Source organism: Mesoplodon mirus (assembly GCF_964341445.2).
Source record: "Mesoplodon mirus genome assembly, chromosome: 8".
In the NCBI taxonomy this organism is placed as follows: Eukaryota; Metazoa; Chordata; class Mammalia; order Artiodactyla; family Ziphiidae; genus Mesoplodon; species Mesoplodon mirus.
This window is the reverse complement of record NC_138984.1, coordinates 54,673,420-54,700,955: the sequence shown is the minus strand read 5'-3', so window position 1 is coordinate 54,700,955 and position 27,536 is coordinate 54,673,420. Positions and strand designations below refer to the sequence as shown.

Below are 27,536 nucleotides of genomic sequence, written 5' to 3'. Positions count from 1 at the left end.
ACCTAAAGCAATTAGAGAAAGAAGAACAACAAAACCCCAAAGTTAGCAGAAGGAAAAAAATCATAAAAATCAGATCAAAAATAAATGAAAAAGAAATGAAGGAAACGATAGCAAAGATCAATAAAACTAAAAGCTGGTTCTTTGAGAAGATAAACAAAATTGATAAACCATTAGCCAGACTCATGAAGGAAAATGGGAGAAGACTCAAACCAATAGAATTAGAAATGAAAAAGGAGCAGTAACAACTGACACTGAAGAAATACAAAAGATCATAAGAGATTACTACAAGCAACTCTATGCCAATAAAATGGACAACTTGGAAGAAATGGATAAATTCTTAGAAATGCACAACCTGCCAAGACTGAATCAGGAAGAAATAGAAAATATGAACAGACCAATCACAAGCACTGAAATTGAAACTGTGGTTAAAAATTTTGCAACAAACAAAAGCCCAGGACCAGATGGCTTCACAGGTGAATTCTATCAAATATTTAGAGAAGAGCTAACACCTATCCTTCTCAAACTCTTCCAAAATATAGCAGAGGGAGGAACACTCCCAAACTCATTCTACGAGGACACCATCACCCTGATACCAAAACCAGACAAGGATGTCACAAAGAAAGAAAACTACAGGCCAATATCACTGATGAACATAGAGGTAAATATCCTCAACAAAATACTAGCAAACAGAATCCAACAACACATTAAAAGGATCATACACCATCATCAAGTGGGGTTTATTCCAGGAATACAAGGATTCTTCAATATACGCAAATCAATCAACATGATACACCACATTAACAAACTGAAGGAGAAAAACCATATGATCATCTCAATAGATGCAAAGAAAGCTTTTGACAAAATTCAACACCCATTTATAATAAAAACCCTGCAGAAAGTAGGCATAGAGGGAACTTTCCTCAATATAATAAAGGCCATATATGACAAACCCACAGCCAACATCGTCCTCAATGGTGAAAAACTGAAAGCATTTCCACTAAGAACAGGAACAAGACAAGGTTGACCACTCTCACCACTCTTATTCAACATAGTTTTAGAAGTTTTAGACACAGCAATCAGAGAAGAAAAGTAAATAAAAGGAATCCAAATCGGAAAAGAAGAAGTAAAACTGTCACTGTTTGCAGATGACATGATACTATACATAGAGAATCCTAAAGATGCTACCAGAAAACTACTAGAGCTAATCAATGAATTTGGTAAAGTAGCAGGATACAAAATTAATGCACAGAAATCTCTGGCATTCTTATATACTAATGATGAAAAATCTGCAAGTGAAATTAAGGAAACACTCCCATTTACCACTGCAACAAAAAGAATAAAATATCTAGGAATAAAACTGCCTAAGGAGACAAAAGACCTGTACGCAGAAAATTATAAGACACCGATGAAAGAAATTAAAGATGTTACAAATAAATGGAGAGATATACCATGTTCTTGGATTGGAAGAATCAACATTGTGAAAATGACTCTACTACCCAAAGCAATCTACAGATTCAATGCAATCCCTATTAAACTACCACTGGCATTTTTCACAGAAATACAACAAAAATTTCACAATTTGTATGGACACACAAAAGACCCCGAATATCCAAAGCAATCTTGTGAATGAAAAACGGAGCTGGAGGAATCAGACTCCCTGACTTCAGACTATACTACCAAGCTACAGTAATCAAGACAGTATGGTACTAGCAAAAAAACAGAAAGATAGATCAATGGAACAGGATAGAAAGCCCAGAGATAAATCCATGCACATATGGTCACCTTATCTTTGATAAAGGAGGCAGGAATGTACAGTGGAGAAAGGACAGCCTCTTCAATAAGTGGTGCTGGGAAAACTGGACAGGGACATGTAAAAGTATGAGATTAGATCACTCCCTAACACCATACACAAAAGTAAGCTCAAAATGGATTAAGGACCTAAATGTAAGGCCAGAAACTATCAAATTCTTAGAGGAAAACATAGGCAGAACACTCTATGACATAAATCACAGCAAGATCCTTTTTGACCCACCTCCTAGAGAAATGATAATAAAATCAAAAATAAGCACATGGGACCAAATGAAACTTCAAAGCTTTTGCACAGCAAAGGAAACCATAAATAAGACAAAAAGACAACCCTCAGAATGGGAGAAAATATTTGCAAATGAAGCAACTGACAAAGGATTTAGCTCCAAAATTTACAAGCAGCTCATGCAGCTCAATAACAAAAAACCAAACAACCCAATCCAAAAATGGGCAGAACACCTAAATAGACATTTCTCCAAAGAAGATATAGAGATTGCCAACAAACACAAGAAAGAATGCTCAACATCATTAATCATTAGAAAAATGAAAATCAAAACTACAATGAGATATCATCTCACACCAGTCAGAATGGCCATCATCAAAAAATCTAGAAACAATAAATGCTAGAGAGGGTGTGGAGAAAAGGGAACACTCTTGCACTGCTGGTGGGAATGTGAATTGGTACAGCCGCTATGGAGAACGGTATGGAGGTTCCTTAAAAAACTACAGATAGAACTACCATATGACCCAGCAATCCCACTACTAGGCATATACCCTGAGAAAACCATAATTCAAAAAGAGTCATGTACCAAAATGTTCATAGCAGCCCTATTTACAATAGCCTGGAGATGGAAACAACCTAAGTGTCCATCATCGGATGAATGGATAAAGAAGATGTGGCACATATATACAATGGAACATTACTCAGCCATAAAAAGAAATGAAACTGAGCTATTTGTAATGAGGTGGATAGACCTAGAGTCTGTCATACAGAATGAATTAAGTCAGAAAGAGAAAGACAAATACCATATGCTAACACATATATATGGAATTTAAGGGAAAAAATGTCATGAAGAACCTAGGTGTAAAACAACAATAAAGACACAGACCTACTTGAGAATGGACTTGAGGATATGGGAAGGGGGAAGGGTATGCTATGACAAAGCGAGAGAGAGGCATGGACATATATACACTACCAAACGTAAGGTAGATAGCTAGTGGGAGGCAGCCGCATAGCACAGGGAGATCAGCTCGGTGCTTTGTGACCGCCTGGAGGGCTGGGATAGGGAGGGTGGGAGGGAGGGAGATGCAAGAGGGAAGGGATGTGGGAACAGATGTATATGTATAACTGATTCACTTTGTTATAAAGCAGAAACTAACACACCATTGTAAAGCAATTATACTCCAATAAAGTTGTAAAAACAAACAAACAAAAAGAATGATTCTAAATTGCTTTTGTCCCAAGTACTAGCAGCACAATTGCTTGGCACTGAATTCTTACCTGAGACAGCCCAGGAAAGGGGACAAGATCTCAGACATCAGGGCGACCATGTATTATAACTGTGAAATTCAGTTTTTCTTCATTTACCTTCTAGAATCTGCTTTCTGAAGCTTTCTCCCACACCTGGAACTCACTGTCCAATTTCTTCATATGTACCCCATAATTTAAGTCTATTCTTAGGAAATGAATAAATGTATTCACAAGATACATATTCAAAGTTAATATTAAACATTTTATCATTCTAAAAAGGTATACGCAGTTTAAAAGAAGAAACCAAGATTAAACTAAAGAAAGAAATTTCTAATGGTGGGAATACATATTCCCATGAAGAGATAGAGGAGACAAATTCTGAATTAGGAAAAGCTACTCGAGGGCCAGAAATTCAATCGCCCAGATAGCCAGCTTGTCTTCCTGAGAGTGATGTTGTCTAACCTAAGGAATCCTGTATTCAGACCTCTCCAATTGATGGGGGGAGGGCAGAAGGAATAAGGAATGAATGCATTGTTCTGAAGCAAGGAATAGATATATCCTAAATTAGCAAAGCCAAAATTAGAAAAGTAGGCACATTTAGTGACTATTTTTAAAAGACTTCCATCCTACTAAGGTGACATAAAGTAATTCTAAAAGCAGTAGGATGGCAGGACCATCAGAGTTTTATAGCAACCCCTGCCCTTTAGAATGCATGCTTTGTCACTTTCAGAATACTTAGAATTGCTTACAAAATGTGAATTTCTTTTCTCCTTCTTCTAAAGGCTTAGATTTAAAGCAAAGCAACATGGAATAGAATCTTAAGTGATTTAATGATGACAGACTGAAAGAATAATTGCATTAGTGAATGGTCCTGTTTTGACTAAGCACATATAGATTTGCAAACACTCTTGGAATTGAAACCCTAGTGCAAGGTATTCAAATTAAATGTGTGTATATTAAAAATCAGTGTACTGCAGCAAGACTAATTTATGATAATATCTGTTGTCCTTTTAAAGTTGTAAATTCATTTAGAAAAGAATTAACTTGTCATTTTTTGCTGAACAGACGACCAAAATAAAGGGAGCCAATCAAGCTTTATACATCTTACGCTCTAGTAATCTTTTATTGAACAGAGTGGGACTATTGATTATGGAAAGCTACTCTGAAGTGCAAAGCTCTCTGGCAGATGGCTTTGCTAGCCAAACTCCACATATGTATTATTAAGAGATTTCTATCACTACGCACAGCACTTAGTAGTACATTAACTTTCTTACACTAACGGGGAACAGATCTTCCATCCAGGAGAGCTGAAAGTGGCACAATGGGAACTCATGGAACAATATGCACCAGTAAAAGCTGGACTCAGTAAAAAGGCATCAGTCTCCTTCTGCTGAAACAATTTACAGATTCTTTGAAACTGTCGTTTCTTTCCTGAAACAGATTCTCCTGAGGGTTCCAGGTCATGACTCCTTTACTCCTCAAGTCCTGCAAAGAGCTGCTTAATTAAAACAATTTTTAAAAAAAGCTTCCTTAAAGAACCCATTAATTCATTTAACAACCATTTATTGAGCTTCTATTATGTGCAGGGTGTTAGGTGCTGTGGTAGACGATCAATTGAAAAGATACATTAAAGATGGTAGGTGACGTGTGTGCCATTCTTTTCCAGAAGGCAAACTTACATATTCAGATTGTGATCTCATTACTCATCCTTCTCGAAGCTACTCTTATAACCAATGAAGACAGAAACTTCTTATCTGGAAAACCAGACACACTTAGCAAAAGCAAGGCAGCCATTGGGGACCAAGTCACATCAAGCTCTGTGTGTTTATTCCTTCCCTGGGTAGGCATCATTATGTAATCTCCTTGATGATGCCAATTTTAGATGCTCTTTATAAGAAATGACTTTGAATCCTTCACACACATAATATAATAAGTATCAGCCTGGAATAAAGTACCCTGTGCATAATATTGTTCTGGATCTGCCCCACATTTAATGATTCATCCATTGTCTGCTGAGCATTTACTCTGAGCCAGGCCCTTTTATAGGTGCTACCCGCTCTAAAGTAGGGGATAAAAATGCATTAACAAAAAATCCAGATACATATGTTTGGAATGATGTGCGGGAACATTACTAACTATGAAACACTCTTAAAGAACATGGGTATCAGTTCAAGATGTTCTAGTTTTTGTTTATCTTTTTGTTTTTTGCAGTACGTGGGCCTCTCACTGTTGTGGCCTCTCCCGTTGCGGAGCACAGGCTCTGGACGCACAGGCTCAGCGGCCATGGCTCACGGGCCCAGCCGCTCCATGGCACGTGGGATCTTCCCGGACCGGGGCACGAACCCATGTCCCCTGCATCGGCAGGCGGACCCTCAACCACTGCGCCACCACGGAAGCCCAAGATGTTCTAGTTTTTAATGAGTATATTACACAGGATTCCGAAGATGAATAAACTAAGTGAACACAGACTAAAATCTCCTGAATTCTCCAGCAATTAGCACAGCGACAGTCTGAAGCAGGTGTTGAACAAACATCTCTTCAAGACATGTTAACCCTGTTCCAGCACTCACTTCGTTCCAATGGGCAGAGGAAGCCAACTACCAAGCCAAGTTTTACTCACCATCCCTTCTGCTGGCACCATTCCTGGCTTCAACACTCATCTAAAAAATCCATCAACTAATCCCCAGAGTTTTCTCAAGGAAAACTTGAGAAAATTTTAGATTTTAGAAAATCTAAAATCAGGTTCAGTGCCTTAAAGAGACGATAGGAAAAAACAGGCTGGTCACAGGGGGTTGTTTTAGAAGCACATCAAAGTGGGATGCAGGAGACCCAGATAGACCTCTCAGTATGAGTCTGCACAGACAGACCTTTTGCGAAGAATCTCTAGTTCACCCATAGTAAACTCATACATACCAGAGATAAGGAGGGACAAATTATGAGACCCCATCTATTCAGTGCCAGACTGGAGTGTTGAAGCAATGTTTAGGAAATTGGCTTTTCTGTGCAGTAATATCACACAGTCTATGTAATACAATCAGCCATGCAGCTTCTGCCTTGAGATCATCTTTAAAGTTTTACTCTATGTTGGTCTTTATAACAGCAGTGTCTTATATTCAATTTTAAACTCTAAATGATCATTTAAGAAGTAGAACAGACATTTTGGTGTGAAAGCCTCCTGGTGAGGTGGTAGAAGTTGCTGGTAGGTCATCTGAGGTGACCAAGAAAGATGTTGACATTTTTCAGTATTCTTGTGTGTTACAGTGTCTTCAGCCAAAACAGGCTCTCAGCTTAAGCACGAAGGATCTGGAGTCATAGCTGTTCCAGCATCAAGTCATGTTTCAGCTACCTGTGTCCGCTGCCTTTCCTTATGTTATCTAGTAAACAGGGCCACCTTATCACTTATGGTCTTAGAATGCTTTTCACCTCCCTCTTATTTGAGATGTAGGATCTAATACTTTAGATGTTAATTGGGACAAAAGAAATAACCCAAGTGCCAAGGCATCTTATAAAGCACATATCTTTCAGTGTTTTGAGGCAGAGAGTAACATAATGCCTAAAGCCATGATGACAATGATAAGAGGTAAACACACCAATAGAAAAGGTAGCCAGTGACAAGCAGATTTGTCCCATATCTCTCATTTCTATCCCAACCCCATAATGTACAGCATGATTTCTTAGTGTTATGTTGGAGGGAGGGAGCACAAAATTTCAAGTAGACTGTATAATACTGAAGAAAGGGGTTTCATGGAGTCTACATATATCTTGGTCAAAAATAGCATACTTTTGAGACGAGCTTAAGGCTACACAATGCTAACTCCCTTATACAGTTGACCCTTGAACAATGTGGGGTTAGGGGTGATAATCCTCCATGCAGTCAGAAAATCTGCTATAACTGATAGTCACCCTTTGCATCCATGGTTCTGCGTCTATGGATTCAACCAACCTCAGATCATGCGGTGCTGTAGCATTTACTATTCAAAACTATCCACCTCTAAGAGTACCTGTGCAGTTCAAACCCCTGCTGTTCAAGGACCAACTATAGTTCTAAAATTTCCCAAGTTAGCTTAACATAGGCTGGTCTCTGTCTCCTTTCAGGTTAACTTATGCTAGCTGCCCTGAGGTGCTTCCAAAGTGTTCAGTCTCAGGGAGCTCTTCGAGAAGGGGTTCCTCATGGTCACATTTCCTTTCATGGAATCATGCCTTAGGGATTGGCACACATAGTGTTCATAGTGAAAATGCTGATCAGTGGAGTCCAGCTGGTGAGATGAGTAGCCCCCAAGCTATGCAACTAAAAACCGTTGTGAGGGCCTCCCTGGTGGCGCAGTGGTTGAGAGTCCGCCTGCCGATGCAGGGGATACGGGTTCGTGCCCCGGTCTGGGAGGATCCCATATGCCGCGGAGCGGCTGGGCCCATGAGCCGTGGCTGCTGGGCCTGCGCATCCGGGGCCTGTGCTCCGCAACGGGAGAGGCCACAACAGTGAGAGGCCCGCATACCGCAAAAAGAAAAAAAAAAAAAAAAAAAAAAAAACCGTTGTGAGCACTATGAACATGTAGGAACCAGAGCACATATCTAGCTTATCTCTTTTTGGAATATTCTTCCTCTAATTACCTGAAAGGCTAATTTCCTCACTTCCTTCAAGTCCTCCCCCCAGATCCTGCTAGTTCAAATGAGGCTTCTCTAAGGACACTCTCTTTAATTCTGTAACCTGAGCTGATCCCCCATCACAGCACCCCAGAAGCCTCTATCTTTACCCTGCTCCAATGCTTCATTTTTTCCATATCTTGTACACAAAGTATATAGTTTATTTTATTTATTTTATTTATTTGGTATATCTTCACTAAAATTTAGGTCCCACAAGGGGGAGGGAACTTTGTCTAATGTGTTCTCTGAGGTATTGGAAACAATTAACGTACTGCTTGGTACATAGGAAGAGCTCAGAGTATATTTATTGAGAAAAGGAACACATCTCCTATAGCAAATATGGTGGAAGGGTAAAAGCCAAACAGCATTCTAAGAGAGGACATTTGCCTGCTGGGGAGAAGGATGGTGAATTAAATTGCTTGATGCATATGAAGTGCTCATGAATTCTGGGAAAGGAAAAATGGACATTTTTGTTCCCTCAGAGATTTTTGTTTCCATTTCCCTTGTTCACAATGAATTTTAATCACTGGTGTCCAAGTAGAAACAAAAGTTAGCACACGGCCTTTATGCTTTCCTGTGGTAGAGGCCAAAGCTCGGATTTCAGACAAATAAGAATGTCAGCCAATGTTAATTTTGTTGCTATTATTTATACATGCTCTTTTCCACCACAAAGTGGGATCATTAGTTAACACATCAGTCTCCCTGGGAAACACTGGTTGGTATTCAGTGAATTTTCAAAGACTCCTATTTCCTACAAATTCACTATTTGAGAAGGTTTTTAGAAAATGTCATACTCAGTAACATTTCCAAACAGCAGAACTAGAGGCCCAGGTTCATCTCCAATGAACCTTGTCAGGCTCTGTTTTCAGATGTTAAGGTTCAATCAAATGAAAAATACAGAAATTAATCTTGGGTACATCTTGAAGTATTACCATTCCACGGTATATTCTTGGAAAAAAATGATACATATGAATACATGTATATGTGTGTCTATACCCTTATCTGGGTGTGTGTCTTCACTATGATTATCATTAGGGTCAGTGTGATGTATTGGAAAGAGCACTGACCTTGAAGTCAAATGGACTTCAATTTGAATCCGAACAGTATCGATATACATCCCTCTTACTCTCAAAAATGTTCTATTTGGATAATACATTCTATGTTATTCTAAATAATCTTTATAAAATCTCTGATATAGTTATTGGCCAACAGTAGATGCTCAATAAAAGGTAGTCGTTCTTTAACAAAAGGTTATCCAACTCAACTTTCTCAACATCATCAAGGAGGAACCACTCTGATGATTCCAACAGAATCGTAATAGTTATTAATAAAGAAAAGAGAAGAAAAAAAATAGGGGGATGTCTATAAATCAAAAAACTGTTAAAAATATCAGGAAGAGGTCATGCCATTCCATGAAAGGAATGAAGAAAACAGGCGCCAAGGTCAAGGTCATCATTAAACCCAGATTCTATTCCTAGCAGCCTAACGTTGAGAACCCTCCTAAATAAGGCCTCCATGGGGGAAAAAAAGTCTCCAAATCACCCAGAAGAAATAACTGTCTACTCCATTAAATTGCTACTGTATGCCTTCCAAGGAAAGGAGGGATTCTCTTACTGGAGGAAATGAAACCAAAACCCACCTGCAAAGAGCAACAATAAGAGTCAGTATTCGTGTAGTGCCTCATGTGCTGAGCACTGGGACAGACAGTGCTAGTCTGTAGCTGTTCAACCTTCAACACAGGCAGTATAATTAGACACTTTTACTGAAGAGGAAAATGTCTTAGAGAAGTTGTATAGCTTGTCCAAGGGCACACACTTTAAGTGTGATGGCGATGCAATTCTAACCCAAAGCCTATCCAAGTTCAAAAGGGACAGAGACCTCAGGTTTTCTTTCCAATCCCATGTTTTGCCCCAAATTAGTATCTTGAAAGATTGGACACAAACTCAATACAATTAGGGAGGATTCTGTGACAACAGGTTAATCTGTCAAGGATTGTGAACTACATCTGCTTTCTCTGCTTTTCAGGCAAGAAATGATGTAAATCTAAGGAGTCATTTTAGTAAAAAATGAACAATCAATACGTAAGGAGTATGTTGAATCGACCCTGATTTCAGTGGTGAGGTGGAGGAAGTGAATGACTATGAATGTGTAAACAGGAACTTGTTCCTCTATACCCACCCCCAACCTCAACCTTTGCCCCGCCCATACATGGTTTATTTCAGGTTTAAGGAATAACCAGGCCCATCAACAACACCAGCTGAGTTTGTAACCCACTTACCCTTCACATATCCCCAGATGATTAATTTCTACAAGAAGTTATTTTTTGCCTCATTTTATTTTTCACAGAGGGAGTGATCTGAAATCTCAGAGACTATAGAAAAGTTCCATCTAAAATAGCTATTTAAATCTAAAATACAGATTTCAGATATAGTTCAGGGCAGCTGTCCAGCAGGAATTATTACAAATTCATACCCAACAGACTTCTAAACAGCCAGCCCCAGTGATTTCTGTCATTATCAGACTGATCCCACTGTAAGCCAACAACCAGAGGAAAACGCACTGGAGGTCTTCACCAAGGGCTACACAATCAGGCAAAATATAACCAATATCAAGATATTAAATTTAGCTACTAATTTATGTCAACCTTTCTCAGCATTCTCTGGTTCCCTAGGGACTCTGAAATAGAAACAATGCCCAGAGCAGCAGTGACTTTCAGAGAAAGAGCATCCTTAGAATCAGGCAGCTATCACTCATTAACTATGTAATCTCAGAAGTTATTTAATCTCTCTGAGCATCAATAGCCTTATTTGCAAAATGAAGATGCTTATGAATGGCATCTTAGGTTGTAATAAAAATTAGGTGTGACATGTCAGGTAATGATAACTAATGGTTATTAAGCATTTATGATATGCCAGGTGCTGGATGAAGTAAGTACTGCTAGTAGAAAAGTAAACTGAGGCACTAGATTTAAGTCACTTGCCAAAATTCACATAAATTAGAAAGTCATAACAATCACATAATTAGAAATAGGATTGGAGCCCAGGCAATCAACATGACCCACGTTCTTACCCCCCTAGGCTTTACTGCCTAATATGAAACTCTGCACTGAGTCATAAGTCACAGCTACAGTTGTTGTTAACCTCTCTATACCACATAAAATGAGATTATATAGAACAACTGAACACTCATGCCAAAGAATACACAATACCTGGGACATGAATGCAAAAGTTCTCCTTCAACAATGCAGGCCTCTTTCTCGAGAAGTTCAGGGCAGTCCTCTCCGCCTCCAACAGCAACGTGCTTCACGTTCCGGCTCCTGCTTCTAAATCCTGGCGAGAGGCTCCCTGAACGGCACGTCTTGGAGCAGGGGCTCCAGGAGGACCACTCGGTGGTTTCGCAGTCTTTTGGCATGATGCAGGACTGGATGGTCACAGGCAAGGAATCTTGCATGCAAAGGCTGAAGGAAAAGAAACAGAAAACTGTAGGCCATAGACTAAATGGGTACAACCAACATTATGAAGTGCCTATTCTGGATGAAAAGAAAAAACCTGAAATCTGGGATAGCGTTCAAGTAGGAGAATTTTTTTTAATGTTAGAGGCATTATGATAAAATATTGAAGGACATACATTTTAAGAATGAACGCTCTGTTTCATCTGAAACTGTGAAGTTATTTCACTCTCGCAAGACACATGTGTAAGGTGAGTCCACATTGTACCTTGTCCAAAGCATCATCAGAAATAACGGAGGTTCTTCTCATGCGCTTTCACCTCTGATACAGCCTAGAGTTACCCATCGTTCAGTGGTTCCTAGGTGTCACACACTGTACTGTACTTCACAGGCACTTTCTTACAACAGTCTCTTGAGTATACATAATTATTATGTCCATTTGTAGATGACAATACTTAAGGTCAGGAGGGCTAAATCATTTGTCTAAGGTCAAAGAAAGGTAAATGTAAGCTTTCGAGTATTATTCTGTCCATTCTTTTAAATACTAAGCAATTAAAAAATACATAAATGTGGTATTATGTTTCCCCATACTGTTAGGCTCTGTGCATCAATTTCCTCATCTGCAAAACTGAAGTGCTTTCAAATACTAACAATGTAATTGGAAAACAGATAAATAAAAAGATAGCATGATAATGTGACGAACTCAACATAAAAGCACTTACTTACAATGATGAGGAGAAAAACTGATGAGGCAGTGATAGACCACCTGGGAAAGCTGGGGGCAGGGGTTAGGCAGGTTCTAAGACAGAAGGACACCTGAGCTGCATTTTAAAAGATTAATGGGAACTTCTCAGGCACGGAATGAAGACTATTTTAACTCAAGGAAGTAGCATATTTGAAGCCCTGAGATAAAATTTGTGGGTATACGAACCAGTGGTATGCTAGAGCTGGATTTACTGTTTAACAAGGACCAACTGTAAAATTTTCAGGAATTTTGCAAGCCCGTTGATTTCATGTAAGTAGCTTAAAATTAGCCATGGTGGAAGTATTTACACTATAGAAAACAGCAAATGTCATAAATCAAGTCCCTTTACCCTACCCTGACCCCTTCAACCCCCAAAACTGGTGGTCAAATATTCACAAGCACACCAATGGGGGAAAGTAAAAGCCAACTTGTCAATTGTCATAAATGTGTCCATTTATGACACATAAAGTTCAAAGAGGAATGTGGATAAATATTAGGTATGTAGTTCTTCAAAAGGGATTTCTGGAAAGGCTAAGGAATTTGGATTTAATTGAGCATTAAATAATTTTAAAGGGAGAAAATCAGACTCATGTAGGGAGACAATATTTTGAGTATTATTGGCATTTTTTTCTTTTTTTCACTTTGTTGTTGTTAGTATTTCCTTTATTCAGTCAAAGGCATCCATTACTTTGGGGAAGAAAAGGATAATTTTGACAGGAATGTAAATCAAAGAAAGGGTCAATGTTCAAACACTGACTTCCAAAATTGAGCCTATGAAACTTGGTGGAATAATACACAGGGTTTGGCAATAGTTCCTTTGTATGTGTTTAAAAAGAGAGAAGTATTAAAATGTTTCCAAGTTTCTGACTTGGGAAAGTATGTAGATTAAGGGAGCCACCAACAGAAATGGATTATAGTAGAGAGTGTGCAGGGGAGAATGAAATATGTTCATATTTGGCCACAGTGATGAGTAAAATATAGTGAGATTTCCATACTGATATTCATCATGAAGCCATAGAGGATTAGTATGGCTTTCAAATTTCACAATGATATAAGATAAACCTTTGGTCCAATATTTTTTAAAAGTCTATTCAGATCATATTATCCTCTTCAAAATGAAAAAAAGCAATGTATACCTCATTACCATCACTCACTCCAATTAGATATTTGGGGGGCCTGGGATCAAGACAAAGTAGGAAGAACCTCGCTTGAAAATGCCCCACATAAATCATAATGTATCATCATTGTACAATGTGGAGGAAAGAGGGAAGGCCCATCTATTTTTTGGTTTATGATATAACAGAAAGCTGTTAATCAACAAGTTTCGAGGTTTTGGCATTTCAGAAATTATTATTGGCTGAGTTATGCCCCTCTCAAATTCATATGTCAAAGTCCTAACCTCCAGTGCTTCAGAATGTATCTGTACGTGAAGATAGTCTTTTAAATGTGGTCACTAGGGGTGGCTCCTAATCCAGTATGACTGGTGTCCTTATAAGAAGAGATTAGGACACAGACACACACAGAGGAAGAGTATGAGAAGGCTTGGAGAGAAGACAATGATCTACAAGCCAAAGAGAGGCCTTAGAAGAAACCAACCCTGCTGACACTTGATCCAGCCTCCAGAACTGTGACAAAGTTAATTTCTGTTAAGTTACAGTCATGGTACTTTGTTAAGGTAGCCCTGGCAAACAAAAACAGAACTTTAATAAAGTTTTTAATTTGTGTATGTTTTTAGATAAGGAGTTTTAATTTCTCAGAAGGATTTTCTTCTTCCTTTCCTAAAGAAGATCCCATACTATACAGTTCTCTGTCTACAGAAGTAGTGGTTTGGTTCTTACCATTTCCTAGCTGTCACTCTCATCTTTCCCGAACTGACTTTTCCTATTGGACCAGAAGAAGGGGTAGGATTCCAACAGTACAAGTACTTGCATGGAGTTGCAGGGATTAATCAAGGCTTTTGTAATTTTGAAAAGGGCTCCTAATTCTTGGAATTAGGAAGGGCATATGTTGCACTGATTACATATTTACTTATTTTTAAAGTTATTTTTATTAACTTGCCTCCTTGGTTAAAAAAATAATAATAATAAAAGGTATGACATAGGGCCCTGGTCTAATGTGATCACTGAGATTTCTTTTTACCGAAATAGTGGAATAAGCACTAAATGGTGAATCCGAAATATGTGTCCTGAAATTTGCATCACAATGCATTAGCAGGACGTTAGTCTCATGGCTACTTAGTTTCATTATTTGCAGGAAAAAAAAAAAGAAGAAAATGTGATCTGCTTAGCTCCCCAGAGTTACCGTACCCTTCAGTTCAAGTAGAATCACCTTATAAACTAAAGTCCAAAACAAACATTCCTGCCTATACACAGAATTGGGACTCAATCTTTCCACAGAAGGTGGTATGCCTTTTTAATAAAACAGACATATAGTGTTGATTTATCTTAAAAAAAAAGAGAAGCTACGATAATTAAACCTCCTTGAGATTTATAGAGTACGTTATCATTTGTAAATTACTTCACAAGTATTCAACTGTAAAGGAAATCTTTGAAACCAAAAATAACTCTAGCTATTGTTACCTCCTCTGGAAATGGAAGGAAATCTCTTTACATACAAAATAAGGACAGAGCTCTTAAAAGATAAAAATCAACAGAAAAATACCCTCATTTCATTAACACTTCAATTACCACTTTAAAATAGTATTAAATATCTCAAACATTCAGAAAAGTAATGTAATAAACACTCCCATACTTTACTAGCAAAGGCTAACATTTACTTCAGATTTCATTAAATAAATAAAAAATTATAAATTCAGGTGAATTCCCTGTGTCTTTTGCAATCCCAGTTCCATCTCTCTTTCCCAGACACAGCCCCTATCCTGGAATCGATTTTTATTATGCTCCACCACATTTTTATACTTTAACTAAATATGTACATCTTCATAAATAGCATTCATTGTCTTGCATGTTTTTACAAGTTTTACTTAAATATTATTTTGTTATACATATTACTGTGGAAATTATTTTCCTCACTTAATATTATGACTTCTAGATCTATCCATGTTGATAAATGCAGATAATGTACATTCATTTTTATTAGTGAGTAATATCCCCATGTGAATACAGGGCAATTTATGTATTCATTTTACCATTAGTACACCTTTTGGTTGTGCTTAATTTCTTATGATTCCACAGGATTATGTATTAAACCCTCTTTTACATGTCTCTATGTTGTTACACATGTGTGAGAGATTTCCTGTGTATTTTCGCCTGGAGTTAGACCATAAATAGTCATGTAGACAAATATAATAGGTATTGTGGTATTTTTCCTTTCCTACATGCTCAAAATTCTTGGTTTTAACAGACTTATTTTTCCAAAATATTGAGAAAGTGCACTTCCTTTTCCAGGTAACCACTGAGCTTTATTCATATTTTTGTCAGATAATTAGTGATTACTCAGATTTCCTATCTGATGAATTAATCATTCATATTGTTTGTCCATTATGGTAGGTGGACTAATGGTGCCCCCAAAATATCCACATCCTAATCCCTGAAAGCTGTGAATATGTTACCTTACGTGCCAACATAAACTTTGCAGATGTGACTGTTAAGGATTTTGAGAGGAAGAGATGATCCTGGATTATTCAGGTGGGCCCAATGTAATTATAAGGGTCTGTCTGAGAGGGAGGCAAAGGGGCCACAGACAGAGAAGTAGATATGATAACAGAATCAGAGGCTGGGATAATACATGACCCAAGGAATGTGGGCAGCCTCTAGAAACTGAAAAATGCAAGAAAACAGATTCCCCCCTAGAACCTCCAGGAAAAGAAAAAAAACAAAAACAAAAAAACCCACAGAATAATGTCTTCAAGATTTCTTAACTTTTAGGCTTCTGACCTCCAAAACTATAAGCTAATACATTTGCATTATTTTAAGCCTCTTAGTTTGCTGTAATTTGTTACAGAACCTGTAGGAAACTAATACGTCTATCTTTCCATTCGGCTGCCTTTTTCTTAATGAATTTCATAAGTACACACAAACAGATGATGATGACAGTAAACAGATATATGGAGAGAAATACATATTCTTTATAGTAACCTGTTGTTTTCTCTATATGCTACAAATAACTTTTCCCATAACTTTACTTTTAATTTTGTTTATAGTGTCTTTTGTGGTACATAACATTTTAGTTTGTTTTTCAGTCTTTCCCTTTATAGTTTGTGCTTTTTGACCACAAACAAGATTTTTTCCCCATCCCAATGCCATAAGTTGTGCTCTCATATTTTTTCTTCTAGAAAAGTTTTATATTTCCAATTTGATATTTAGCTCATCAGTCAATTTGATATATATTTTCATGTACTGCATTTTATATGAAGGACCTCCTATTTTGGAAACATCAACATTAAACACATTTGTCCTTCTTGTTTAATCTATATAATTCTGATTTTTTCCCCTATTTTCAGTATTCTTTTCTTTCAAAGAGATTTCCTCAAAATTATCTTCAAACTTTTTATTAATTATTTTGCAAACATATTTTGCAAATTTTTAATGTCCAATATGTCTTTCTTATTTCCTTATTTATTTTTAATATTACCCTGCTTTTATTTCATGAATGAATATTTAATATCTTTGACAATATTAAATGTAACCTTTTTTTTACTTTCATGATCCTTTGCTCTTATGGATTAGAATGAATGAAGTATCACAAGCACAGATTGGAAGCTCTTTGATCACAGGTGGGTCTCATCAAATGGTAAACATTTCTGTTGGCTGATTATGTGGAACTCAGACCATTTTATTGGAGACCCTCAAATGCTGGTCTCCATCAGTCTTTATTCTTTAGTTCACCTTTTTCCCAAGATAAGAATTCTACTATCTCTTGCACTATGTGTATAGAGCTGGCTGTCAGCTTTATGAAAACTGATTGGAGAAAGAGCTGTCAGGACACTCACAAACTATGGATGGATTTTCACTTAACCTGCATGTTCACAGGATGATGTTTCACATACTATGTTCTGCAGGTAAGGGAGTAATTTTTAGGCACACTGAACACATTTTTCATCAGAGCTGCTTACTACTAACTATAATTCTTAAACCTTCCAAGAAGCTTGTACTAGAACAGAATACACTATGCTGTGGTAACAAATAAACCTTGAAATCTCAATGGTTTAACAAAATAAGTGTTCATTTTCCCTTCACAAAGACTTTGATGCAGGTTATTCAGCCCTCTTAGAAGGCTCTTTTCTACATGAAGACTTAAGGACCCAGTTTGTATCCATCTTAAAAATTCACCAGCTAGAATACATGGCTTCCAAGTTCACCATTAGGTAGAAAGGTAGAGAGAGCAGGAGAATGGGCCAAAGTGATTTATGATTTTACCCTAGATATGGCTTATGTTACTTCTGTCCACATTGCATCGGTCAGATCTCAGTCAAATGGTTCCAATATAAGTGCAAAGAGGACAGTGAAATATCTTTATATGTGCTGTGAAAGAGGCAAAAATGTGATAGGCAAATGGGTTTGTGTCCAGTACAGCTGTGTCATGTAAACTGATTTGCTTCTTGCAGGTCTTCCAACTGAAGGGGAACATTCAGCTTTTTCTACTCTGCTAGGTAAACTACCACTCATTCATCTACTTTCCAGCTCCCAAAATTCATTGACATTTCTTTTTAGCTATTATATCCTTTCCTATTATATTTGTCCTTGAGAGTTCATGCCTTTTTTATTCCTTTACTGTTATTTAAGTGGGGTTCCAGAATACAGCAGTAATAAATGATTATGTTCAGTTGCCACCTTTAACCAGAAACCTAAAAAGTTCTTTGACAAAAAGCTTTGTGAAAGCACATAATGATCTAATCCATAAATAAACAAATTCCTACAGAGCTGAATCTGCCCTAGGCATGGAAAAAAATACTGGTTAGAAGTAATTAAAAATGGATGAGTAAAGTTTTAAATTGTGAAAGAATTTTCATTTCTATTATACTTGTTCTAAATTATTATAATATTTGTTTATAGAATTTAGTACTTGCAAAATGTGCTTTACAGTTAAAAAGTTATTTTTATAGAAGTAAAATTGCAACTAACTAAGAAAGTACTTTAGCAACCTTTATAAAACTGTGGGTCATTCAAAAGTACAGTTATTCCAACTATTTAGCAAAAATACTGCTATCCACATGGTAGCAGCTTACCCAAATTATAGCATAATAACAAGGGAACAGTTGCCTCTAGAGCTTACGTATTCTAACTTAGAGAATGATTGCAAGATCACACCATGAAAATAACACCAGGGAATAAAATGTGAATGGTGAAATGAAGAGAAAAGAACCAGAACCTAGATAGGCTTAAAAGAGAATACATTTGGGAAATCAGATATAATATATGCTATTTATTTAAATGATTTTGACTGCAAAGTGGTAGCATTTTTCTGCCGTAAGTCAACCTAATAGGAATTTCTGAGAAAAACAAGAATAATAACTTGAAGAAGGAAAACATGCACATACCAAGGTTTACGTGAAATCCCTGGCTGCTTTAGAAACTAGACTAAAAGTAAGCTGCCTACTATATATATGATTCAGCAAGTGAAGACATTTGAAAAAAAGGTGAGTTTTAAAATTTTTTTCTGGAAGACAATTTTGAAAATTTAAGAAATAATTTCAAATTACCAAGAAAAATATTAAGGATTACTGAGAAATTTTAGCTGGAGGATTGAGTTTCCTTTTCTAAACTCCCTTCGTGGACAAAGTAGCCTGAGGTAATTTATGTCTTATTTGACAAAAAATATTTATATTACGTTAGAATTTATAACTAATGGGGGCCTCTGATTGAGATATACAAACTTTTTCCTTCTATTTCTCAATAAAATAAAACTGAGCTATTAAAATGCCCCTTGGGACTTCCCTGGTGGTCCAATAGTATATCCGCCTTCTAATGCAGCAGATGCAGGTTCAATCCCTGGTCGTGGAACTAGGATCCCACATGCTGCAGGGCAACTAAGCCCGCATGCCACAACTACTGAGCCTGTGCACCTCATCTAGAGAGCCCACGTACCACAAACTATAGAGCCCATGCGTTCTGGAGCCCGCACGCCACAACTAGAGAGAAGCCCAAGTGCTGCAACAAAGAGACCGTGCACCGCAATGAAAGATCCCACATGCCACAACTGAGACGCGACACAGACAAAAAAATAAAGAAAATAAATAAATATTAAAAAAAATAAAATGCCTTTTAATGTCTTATTTTGATTTATACCATTTTAAATTGTTCAAGAGATAATAAACCTAAAATCATGCACTAAAGCTAAAATAGCAATATGAAATTATACTTCAAATATGCTGTTCAGTTGCTCCTGTAGGATAGAGAGATTTTTCTATGGATAAAGAGATAAGAGCACAGATATACTGACATATTACATTCTTGAGAAGAAATATCCTTGAGAGTGATATTATATCAAAATGGAATTCTTTTAGTATTGTGCTCATTTCCTGTTACCAGAAAACATTGTTCAACAGAGATTTAAAATGCAGTATAAGTCTCAGAATAAAGGGGATTCTATCTTCTCCACATTTCTTAGAGTACTAAGAATGATATGTTGATACATATTTGTGAATGCTTAGAGATGAAAGCAATATCAGCAATCATTTGAAGGTCTTAGCTGCTACCTTCAATTTATAGAGAAGTACACTGATGCCCAAAAATGTTATGTGACTTTCTAATGGGCACACAGCAAAAAAAAAAAAAAAATACAGAATGGCCAAGACTAAAATTAAATTTCTCTGTCTTTTAGGCCAAAATTATGTTTACAGTTAATCCATGTGAGAGCTCTTCTTGTTAGAGACTCAAATTTACCAAACCTGAAAGTTGCATTAAAAAAAAAAAAGCCTATCTTGACTTTCAGGTTTGGAGAACATTGGCAGTTGCCTGACTCTGAATTTCTCCTACCACCATTACCTCCCCAAAAATAATAAGAGTAAAACAAACCACACATTACCCTTCTGTTCACCATTACTGGATAAAGAGAACACACACACACATACACACACACATACACCTCTTCAGATCACAAGTAAGTAGAAAAACATTCTAACAGACTACTCACTGACCTCCTTCAGATGCAATTTACTGGGTGTGGAAAGTAGAGGAGAGGCATCCTAAAAGAGTCTTATAAAAATTACTGCAGAAATTATCATACTAAGTGAAGTAAGCCAGACAGAGAAAGACAAATATCATATGATATTGCTTATATGTGGAATCTAAATAAAAAGGATACAAATGAGCTTATATACAATACAGAAATACACTCACAGACATAAAAAAAAACTTATAGTTACCAAAGTGGAAAGGGGCGGGGAGGGATAAATTAGGAGTCTGGGATTAACAGATACACACTACTATATATAAAATAGATAAACAACAAGGATATAGCACAGGGAACTATACTCAATATTTTGTAATAAACTATAAAGGAAAAGAATCTGAAAAATATATATATATACATATGTATAACTGAATCACTTTTCCATACACCTAAAACTAACACAACATTGTAAATTAACTATACTTCAATTAAAAAACAAAAAAAAAGACTACAGAGGAGTTAAACACTTAGATGAACCACAGACGAATCTTTTCCAGAAAAAGTAAGTTAACCAAACTTCAAAACACACAGTACAGGTCAGAAATTAGTAGTCCTAGCACACATACAGAGGAGGGCCTTGAAAGTGTGCAGGACTGGAAGTGGCAGTCTTGGAGAAGCATACCTTTGGAGGATAATCATATATAGAGAGGATGGCTGGTAGTCCATAGAGATGACACAGTGGAGGGAAGGAAGGAAATAGTGGAGGAAATTAAGAATCCTATACAAACAAAGGTGAAATAAGACACACCTGGGACTTCCCTGGTGGTCCAGTAGTTAAGACGTCTCCTTCCAATGCAGCGGGTGCACATTTGATCCCTGGTCAGGGAGCTAAGATCCCACATGCCTTGTGGCCAAAAAACCAATACATAAAACAAGCAATATTGTAACAAATTCAATAAAGACTTTAAAAAAATGGTCCACATTAAAAAAGGCACACCAATCTTTCCCCACCACCACTACAAGCAATAATGTCCATAAATGGCACGTCACAAAACATGGCAGTACTCACAGAAGAGGACGATTTTGAAATAGGAACTGTGTTCAAGAAATGAATGAAAACAGAAATAAAGCAGATTACATCCATTCAAACTTACAACAAAAAATCAGAAAGTGTGAAAGATTTTCTGCTGGTAAGAAATTTCCTCTAAACAACCAGGAACAAAGTACTGATAGAAAAATACTGTCTTTCAACAGGTGAAACTGCAGTAAATATCCTCAAATAAACATTGACAGATATTAAAAAAAAAACCTAACTTGAATCAGAAATACAAAAACTAAGACCATAATGGATTTAAAACAAGACATAAAATGAGAATTCACTGAACTCGGGAAGAACACAGAAGGAAAAAAATCATTTAAAAATGAATACCGAAAAAAAAAAGAATACCGAATTACAAGATGCCCAAGAAAGAACAAATTCAAATGAAAACATAATATAGGGTACTGAAGGAAAGTAGGTGGGAAAGAACAAAGAGAAATAAGATGAAATAAAGAAGTAAAATGGGTCAGAGAAAGTAGGAACATAGGCAGAGATGTCCAACACACATATTAGATATATTTGGGAAAAAAGAAGTCAATACACCAGAAAAAGCTAATGTTTACAAATATAGCCCCCCAATAAACCTTCCCAAAAATAAAAGAAGATTGGAATCAATACATTTAAAGGACCCATCAGGTACCCTGGAAATCTGACCCAGAACAATCAACTCCAAGACACATACTAGTAAAACCATTAAACTTTAAAGATAAACAATCAGGTTTTCAGGCAAAAAGATGAAATAACTTACAACTACCAAAAAATTAACTGGCAACAGACTTCTCAAAAACAACATGTAAATCAAGGCTACACTGGAGTAGCAATTTTCAAGAAAAGTCAAGAGAAAATGTGAACTAAGAATATTATATCCTGCTAAGCAGTTCTTCAAATAGTTTTTAATCTACCAAATTCAGGAAATACTGTACACTGTGACCTTACATAGGAATCTACTGGATGTTGAGCTTCAATCAACCAAAGACAACTTGTAAAGCTGTGGCAAAAGAACTGACCTTAAGTATTTCATATATATAACTGTAAAGCTAAGACTACAATGAGAGTGGGATCATGGGTAGAATAATATATAAACACTACATGTTCTGACAAGTAGAAAGAATTCACCTAAAAGATGAAAGGATAAGAGAGAGAAAAAAATGGGAAGATAAAATAAAATTAAAGGTCTTAGTTGGGAGTCATTTAAAACTGATATAACACATAATAATAAATTAGATTAGAAAAATGGGAGTGAAGAGCACTATAAAAAGTTTTAACACAAAGATAAACCCTAAAATTAGAATGCACCAAAAAAGACTTAAAAGTAAAAGCTATACACCAAACAAAAATACAGTAAATATGATATTATATATACCACAACTCAATCTAAGATAATATGACAAAATGTGATGAAACATAAGTCCACAAATGTGAATAAACTTAATTCATTTATTATAAGAAATTTAATGTTTACATTGACTCAGGAAGCAAAACCCAACTCCACACTGATGCTGAATATGAGACATACCTAAAGTGTGATGATTAAAAAGGCTAAATATAAAGGGATAGAAAAATATTTTTCAGGAAATTGAAAACAGTAAGAATGCACATGTTGTAGTACTAATATCAGGCAAAGTAAAATTAGTCAAAAAGATTAGAAGAAACAAATAAGGATACTTTATAATGCTAAAAAGCTACATTCCACAGTAAAGATATAGCACCAAATTATACCAACAGCCATGTATAGAAAAAATATAGAAGATACAGGAGAAAAAGAAACACACTAATAATAGGAGAAGTTAACAACCATTTTCAATATAAGTCAGGCTTGGCAGACAAAATATAAGGAAAGATATAAAAAACCTACAAGGTATAATCAATAAGTACAAATACATCAAACAATTCACAACAGTAACAGAGAATATACCTTGTTCTTAAGTGAACATAGAGCATTCATAAAGACTGATAACAGATTATAACACAAAGAAAACATCAGTAGGTTCTATAATGTAGAAGTATTATAAACAGCAATCTGCTTACAATGCAAATAACTAGGAATTAAAAATAAACAAAAAGCCCTTCCTATCTGGAAATTAAAATATCTTGCATCAAACACATCTTGGGTGAAAGAGGGAAAACAAAGAGAATCTATAAAAATTTTTTAATAAAATGATGATAAATAAAAACACTATATGTTCAGAATCTATGGGATCCATTTAAAGCAGATATCAGAGGAAAATTGATAACCCTAAACATGCATGTCAATATGAATAAAGATAAATTAATTAAACACCCTATCTAAAAACCTAGAAAAAGAACTAAAATAAACACAAAGTAAACATAAAGAAGTAAATAATGTAGATAACATAAAAACAATAAAGTAAAATCCTGTTTTTTTGTGTGTTTTTTTCTGGTAAACCAAATAAACAAACCATTATTTTAAACAAAACTCAAGAGAGAAAGCACACATATATAAAAATTAAAAATGACACAGGATAAATAACTCTTTGTACAGGATATAAACCAACCGATATAAATAAATTTGAACATCTGGAGGAATAAGTCTTTTCTCTTAAGAATATAGTCTATCAAAATTACTCCTAGTATGAACAGATTAGTCTCCATAGAAAAAAATAGAGAAAGTTTTCAAAGAAATACCTCACAACAAAGCATCAGGTCCAGCTGGATTCACAAAGAAATTCTACCAAACTTTTAGTGACCAAATGGTCCAAAAGCTATATTAATTGTTTAGAACATAAAAAATCAAGGAAAACTTCCACATCATTTTTATAAAGCAAGTATTATAATATCTCAATGAGATAAAAAGAGCAAAGAAAGAAAGAAAATGACAAACTGGAGTATATATTACAAATGAAAAAATGGTTCAGTATTCAAAAATATATTGATATAATTCACCATACCAATAGGTTCAAAGAAAAATATCATATGATCATCTGCAATGACACTCAAAAAGCCTTTGACAGAATTCAATATTAATTCCTAACACAAACTCTTAACAAAAACAGAAATGGATGGATACAGCCTGAATACGATTAATTACACACACACACACACACACACTTGTGACAGGGAGAATACCACTCCCCCAAAAGGTCCATACTTTAATTCTCAGAACCTAAAGGTATTTTGCATATGTGATTAATTAAGAATCTTCAAACGGGAAAATGACCCTGGATTATCTTGGTGGCCCCAGTGTACTCTCTAGGTTCCTTATAAGTGAAAAAGCTGTGCAAGAGAGTGTGGGTCAGGGAAATCCTTCAGACAAGATCTGAAGAAACTACACTGCCAGCCAGAGAACACAAGCAGTCTTTAGAAGCTGGAAAAGGCAAGCAACCAGATTCTCCACTAGAGCCTCCAGAATAAAGCAGCCTGCTGAGAACTTAATTTTATTCCAGTGAGACCCATTCCAGACTTCTGACCTCCAGAACTGTGAAATAATAAAGGTGTTGTTTTAAGCCACTAAGTTTGTGATAATTTGTTATAGCAGTAATAAAAACTAACAGATACCTCAATCTTAAAACCAGAATCTTACTTAATGGGGAAATTCTGGAGGCATTCTCAATGAGATTTGAAAAAGGGAAGAATGCTCACTGTCTTCACTACTATTTAATATTTTTCTGAATTCAATACACTAGACTAGAGAAAACAATGAGAGTCATGATATTAGAACAGAAGATCTAAAACTCTCTGTGTTTACTGATAACATGATATTATATTTGAAATTGACTAAAAAATAAATGATAAAAAAGACTTAAATAAAAGAATTCAGCAAGCTACAAACTATAAAATTAGTGTATATAAATCAATAGCATTTTCTGTTAACTACTTAGTGAATACAACAGATGACAAAACATCTACAGTAGCAACAAAAATATAAAATACTTAAAAAAAAAACTTAAGAGTTGTTCAAAATCCTTATAAACAAAACTATAAAACACTAATAGACACAAAAATAGATTTGAGGGACTTCCCTGGTGGTCCAGTGGTAAAGAATCTGCCTTCCAATAGAGGGGATGTGGATTTGATCCCTGGTCAGGGAACTAAGATCCCACATGCCACAGGGCAACTAAGCCTGTGTGCCATAGCTACTGAGCTCACACGCCTCAACTAGAGAGCCTACGTGCTGCAAACTACAGAGTCCACATGCTCTGGAACTCGCGCCACAACTAGAGAAGACAAAACCCACACGCCACAACTAGAAAGAAGCCCGTGCGCCACAACAAAAGATCCCACATGCCTCAATGAAGATCCCTCATGCTGCAACTAAGACCCGATGCAGCCAAAAAATAAAATTAAAATAAATAAATAAATAAATCTTTAAAAAATTGATTTGATACAAATGAAAAGACAACCCTTGCTTTTAATTACAATCTTTCAACATCAAATGTTAGTTCTTTGTACTATCAAAAATTAAATTAACAAAGCAAATCCCATTTACAATTGTATAAACAAGAATAAAATAACTAGGAAAAATTTTAACCAAGGAGGTGAAAGACCTGTATAATGTACTGTTAGACATTAATAAAAGAAATTGAAGAAGACATAAATAAATGAAAAGATAGTCCATGCTCATGGATTGGAAGAATTAATATTATTAAAAAGTCCATACCACCCAAAACAATCTATAGATTCAATTCAATCTCTATCAAAATTCCAACAGTATTTTTCACAGAAATAGAACAAACTATCCTAAAATTTATATGAAACCACAGAGGACTCCAAATAGCCAAAGCAATACTGAGAAAGAAGAACAAAGTTGGAGGCATCATGTTTCCTGATTTTTAACTATATTACACAAATATTGTAAGCAAAACAGTATGGTACTTGCAGAAAAACCGATGCACGGATCAATGGAACAGAATGGAGAGCCCAGAAATAAACCTCCACCTATATTATAAAAAGGGAGAGCCCAGAAATAAAATTACATCTATATGGTCAATTAATTTACAACAAAGGAGCCAAGAATATACAGTGGGGAAAGGACAGTCTCTTCAATAAATGGTGGTGGGAAAACTGGACAGCACCTTGCAAAAGAGTGAAACTGGACCACTTTCTTACACCATATACAAAAATCAACTCAAAATGAATTAAAGATTTGAATGTAAAACTTGAAACCATAAAACTCCTAGGGGGGAAAAAAACCATAGGAGTTGACACAAGTCTTGACCATGACTTTTGAATTTGACACCAAAAACAAAAATAAACATGTTGGACTACATCAAACTAAAAAGCTTCTGCACAGAAAAGTAAACCATCAACAAAATGAAAAGGCAACCTACTGAATGGGAAACAATATTTACAAACCATATATTTAATAAGGGGTTAATAGCCAAAATATATAAAGAACACATGCAACTCAATAGCAAAAAAACAAGCAATCCAAATAAAAAATAGGCAGAAAATCTGAATGGATATTTTTCCAAAGGAGGCATACAGATGGCCAACAGGTACATGCCAACAGGTACACGGAAAGCCACTCAACATCAGTAATCATTAGAGAAATGCAAATCAAAACCACAATAAGATATCACCTCACACCTGTCAGAATGGCTGTCATCAAAAAGACAGAATAACAAATGTTGTCAAGGATGTGGAGAAAAGTGAACTTTTGTGCACTGTTGGTGGGAATGTAAATTTGGTGCAGTCACTATGGAAAGCAGTATGGAGGTTTCTCAAAAAATTAAAAGTAGGACTATCATATAATCCAGCAATTCTACTTCTGTGTATCTATCTATATTTTATATTTTATGTATAATATAATATGCTACATATATATAATGGAATATTATTCAGTCATAAAAAGAATGAAATCTTGCCATTTGTAACAATATGGGTGGTCCTTGAAGGCAATATGCTAAGTAAAATAAGTCAGAGAAAGACAAATACCATATGATCTCACATATATGTGGAATCTAAAGCAAAACAAAACAAAAAACCAAACTCATAGATACAGAGAACAGATTGGTGGTTACCAGAGGTGGAAAGTGAGGGGAGAAATGGGTGAAGGAAGGTATAAACATCCAGTTTTAAAATAAATAAGAATGGGGATATAATGTACAACATGGTGACTATAGTTAATAATAGTACTGTACTGAGTATTTGAAAGTTGCTAAGAGAGATCTTAAAACTTCCCATCACAAGAAAAAATATTTCTGTAACAATGTACAGTGATGGATGTTAACAAAACTTATTGTGATTATTTTTTAATATACACAGATATTGAATCATTATATTGTATACCTGA

The 27,536-nt window shown here is 35.9% G+C and overlaps 1 protein-coding gene across 1 annotated transcript in view; it reads right to left on the bottom strand.

Moving 5' to 3' along the window:
* The window catches only part of THSD7B (thrombospondin type 1 domain containing 7B), a gene marked incomplete at its 5' end in the record, with an annotated part of 807,803 nt that overhangs the window by 591,486 nt on the left and 188,781 nt on the right, over positions 1–27,536 (bottom strand). Inside the window, one exon of the mRNA XM_082630042.1 lies at positions 11,127–11,375. Within this exon, the coding sequence (XP_082486168.1) occupies positions 11,127–11,375 (249 nt within the window). The remainder of the gene's footprint in view (positions 1–11,126; positions 11,376–27,536) is intronic.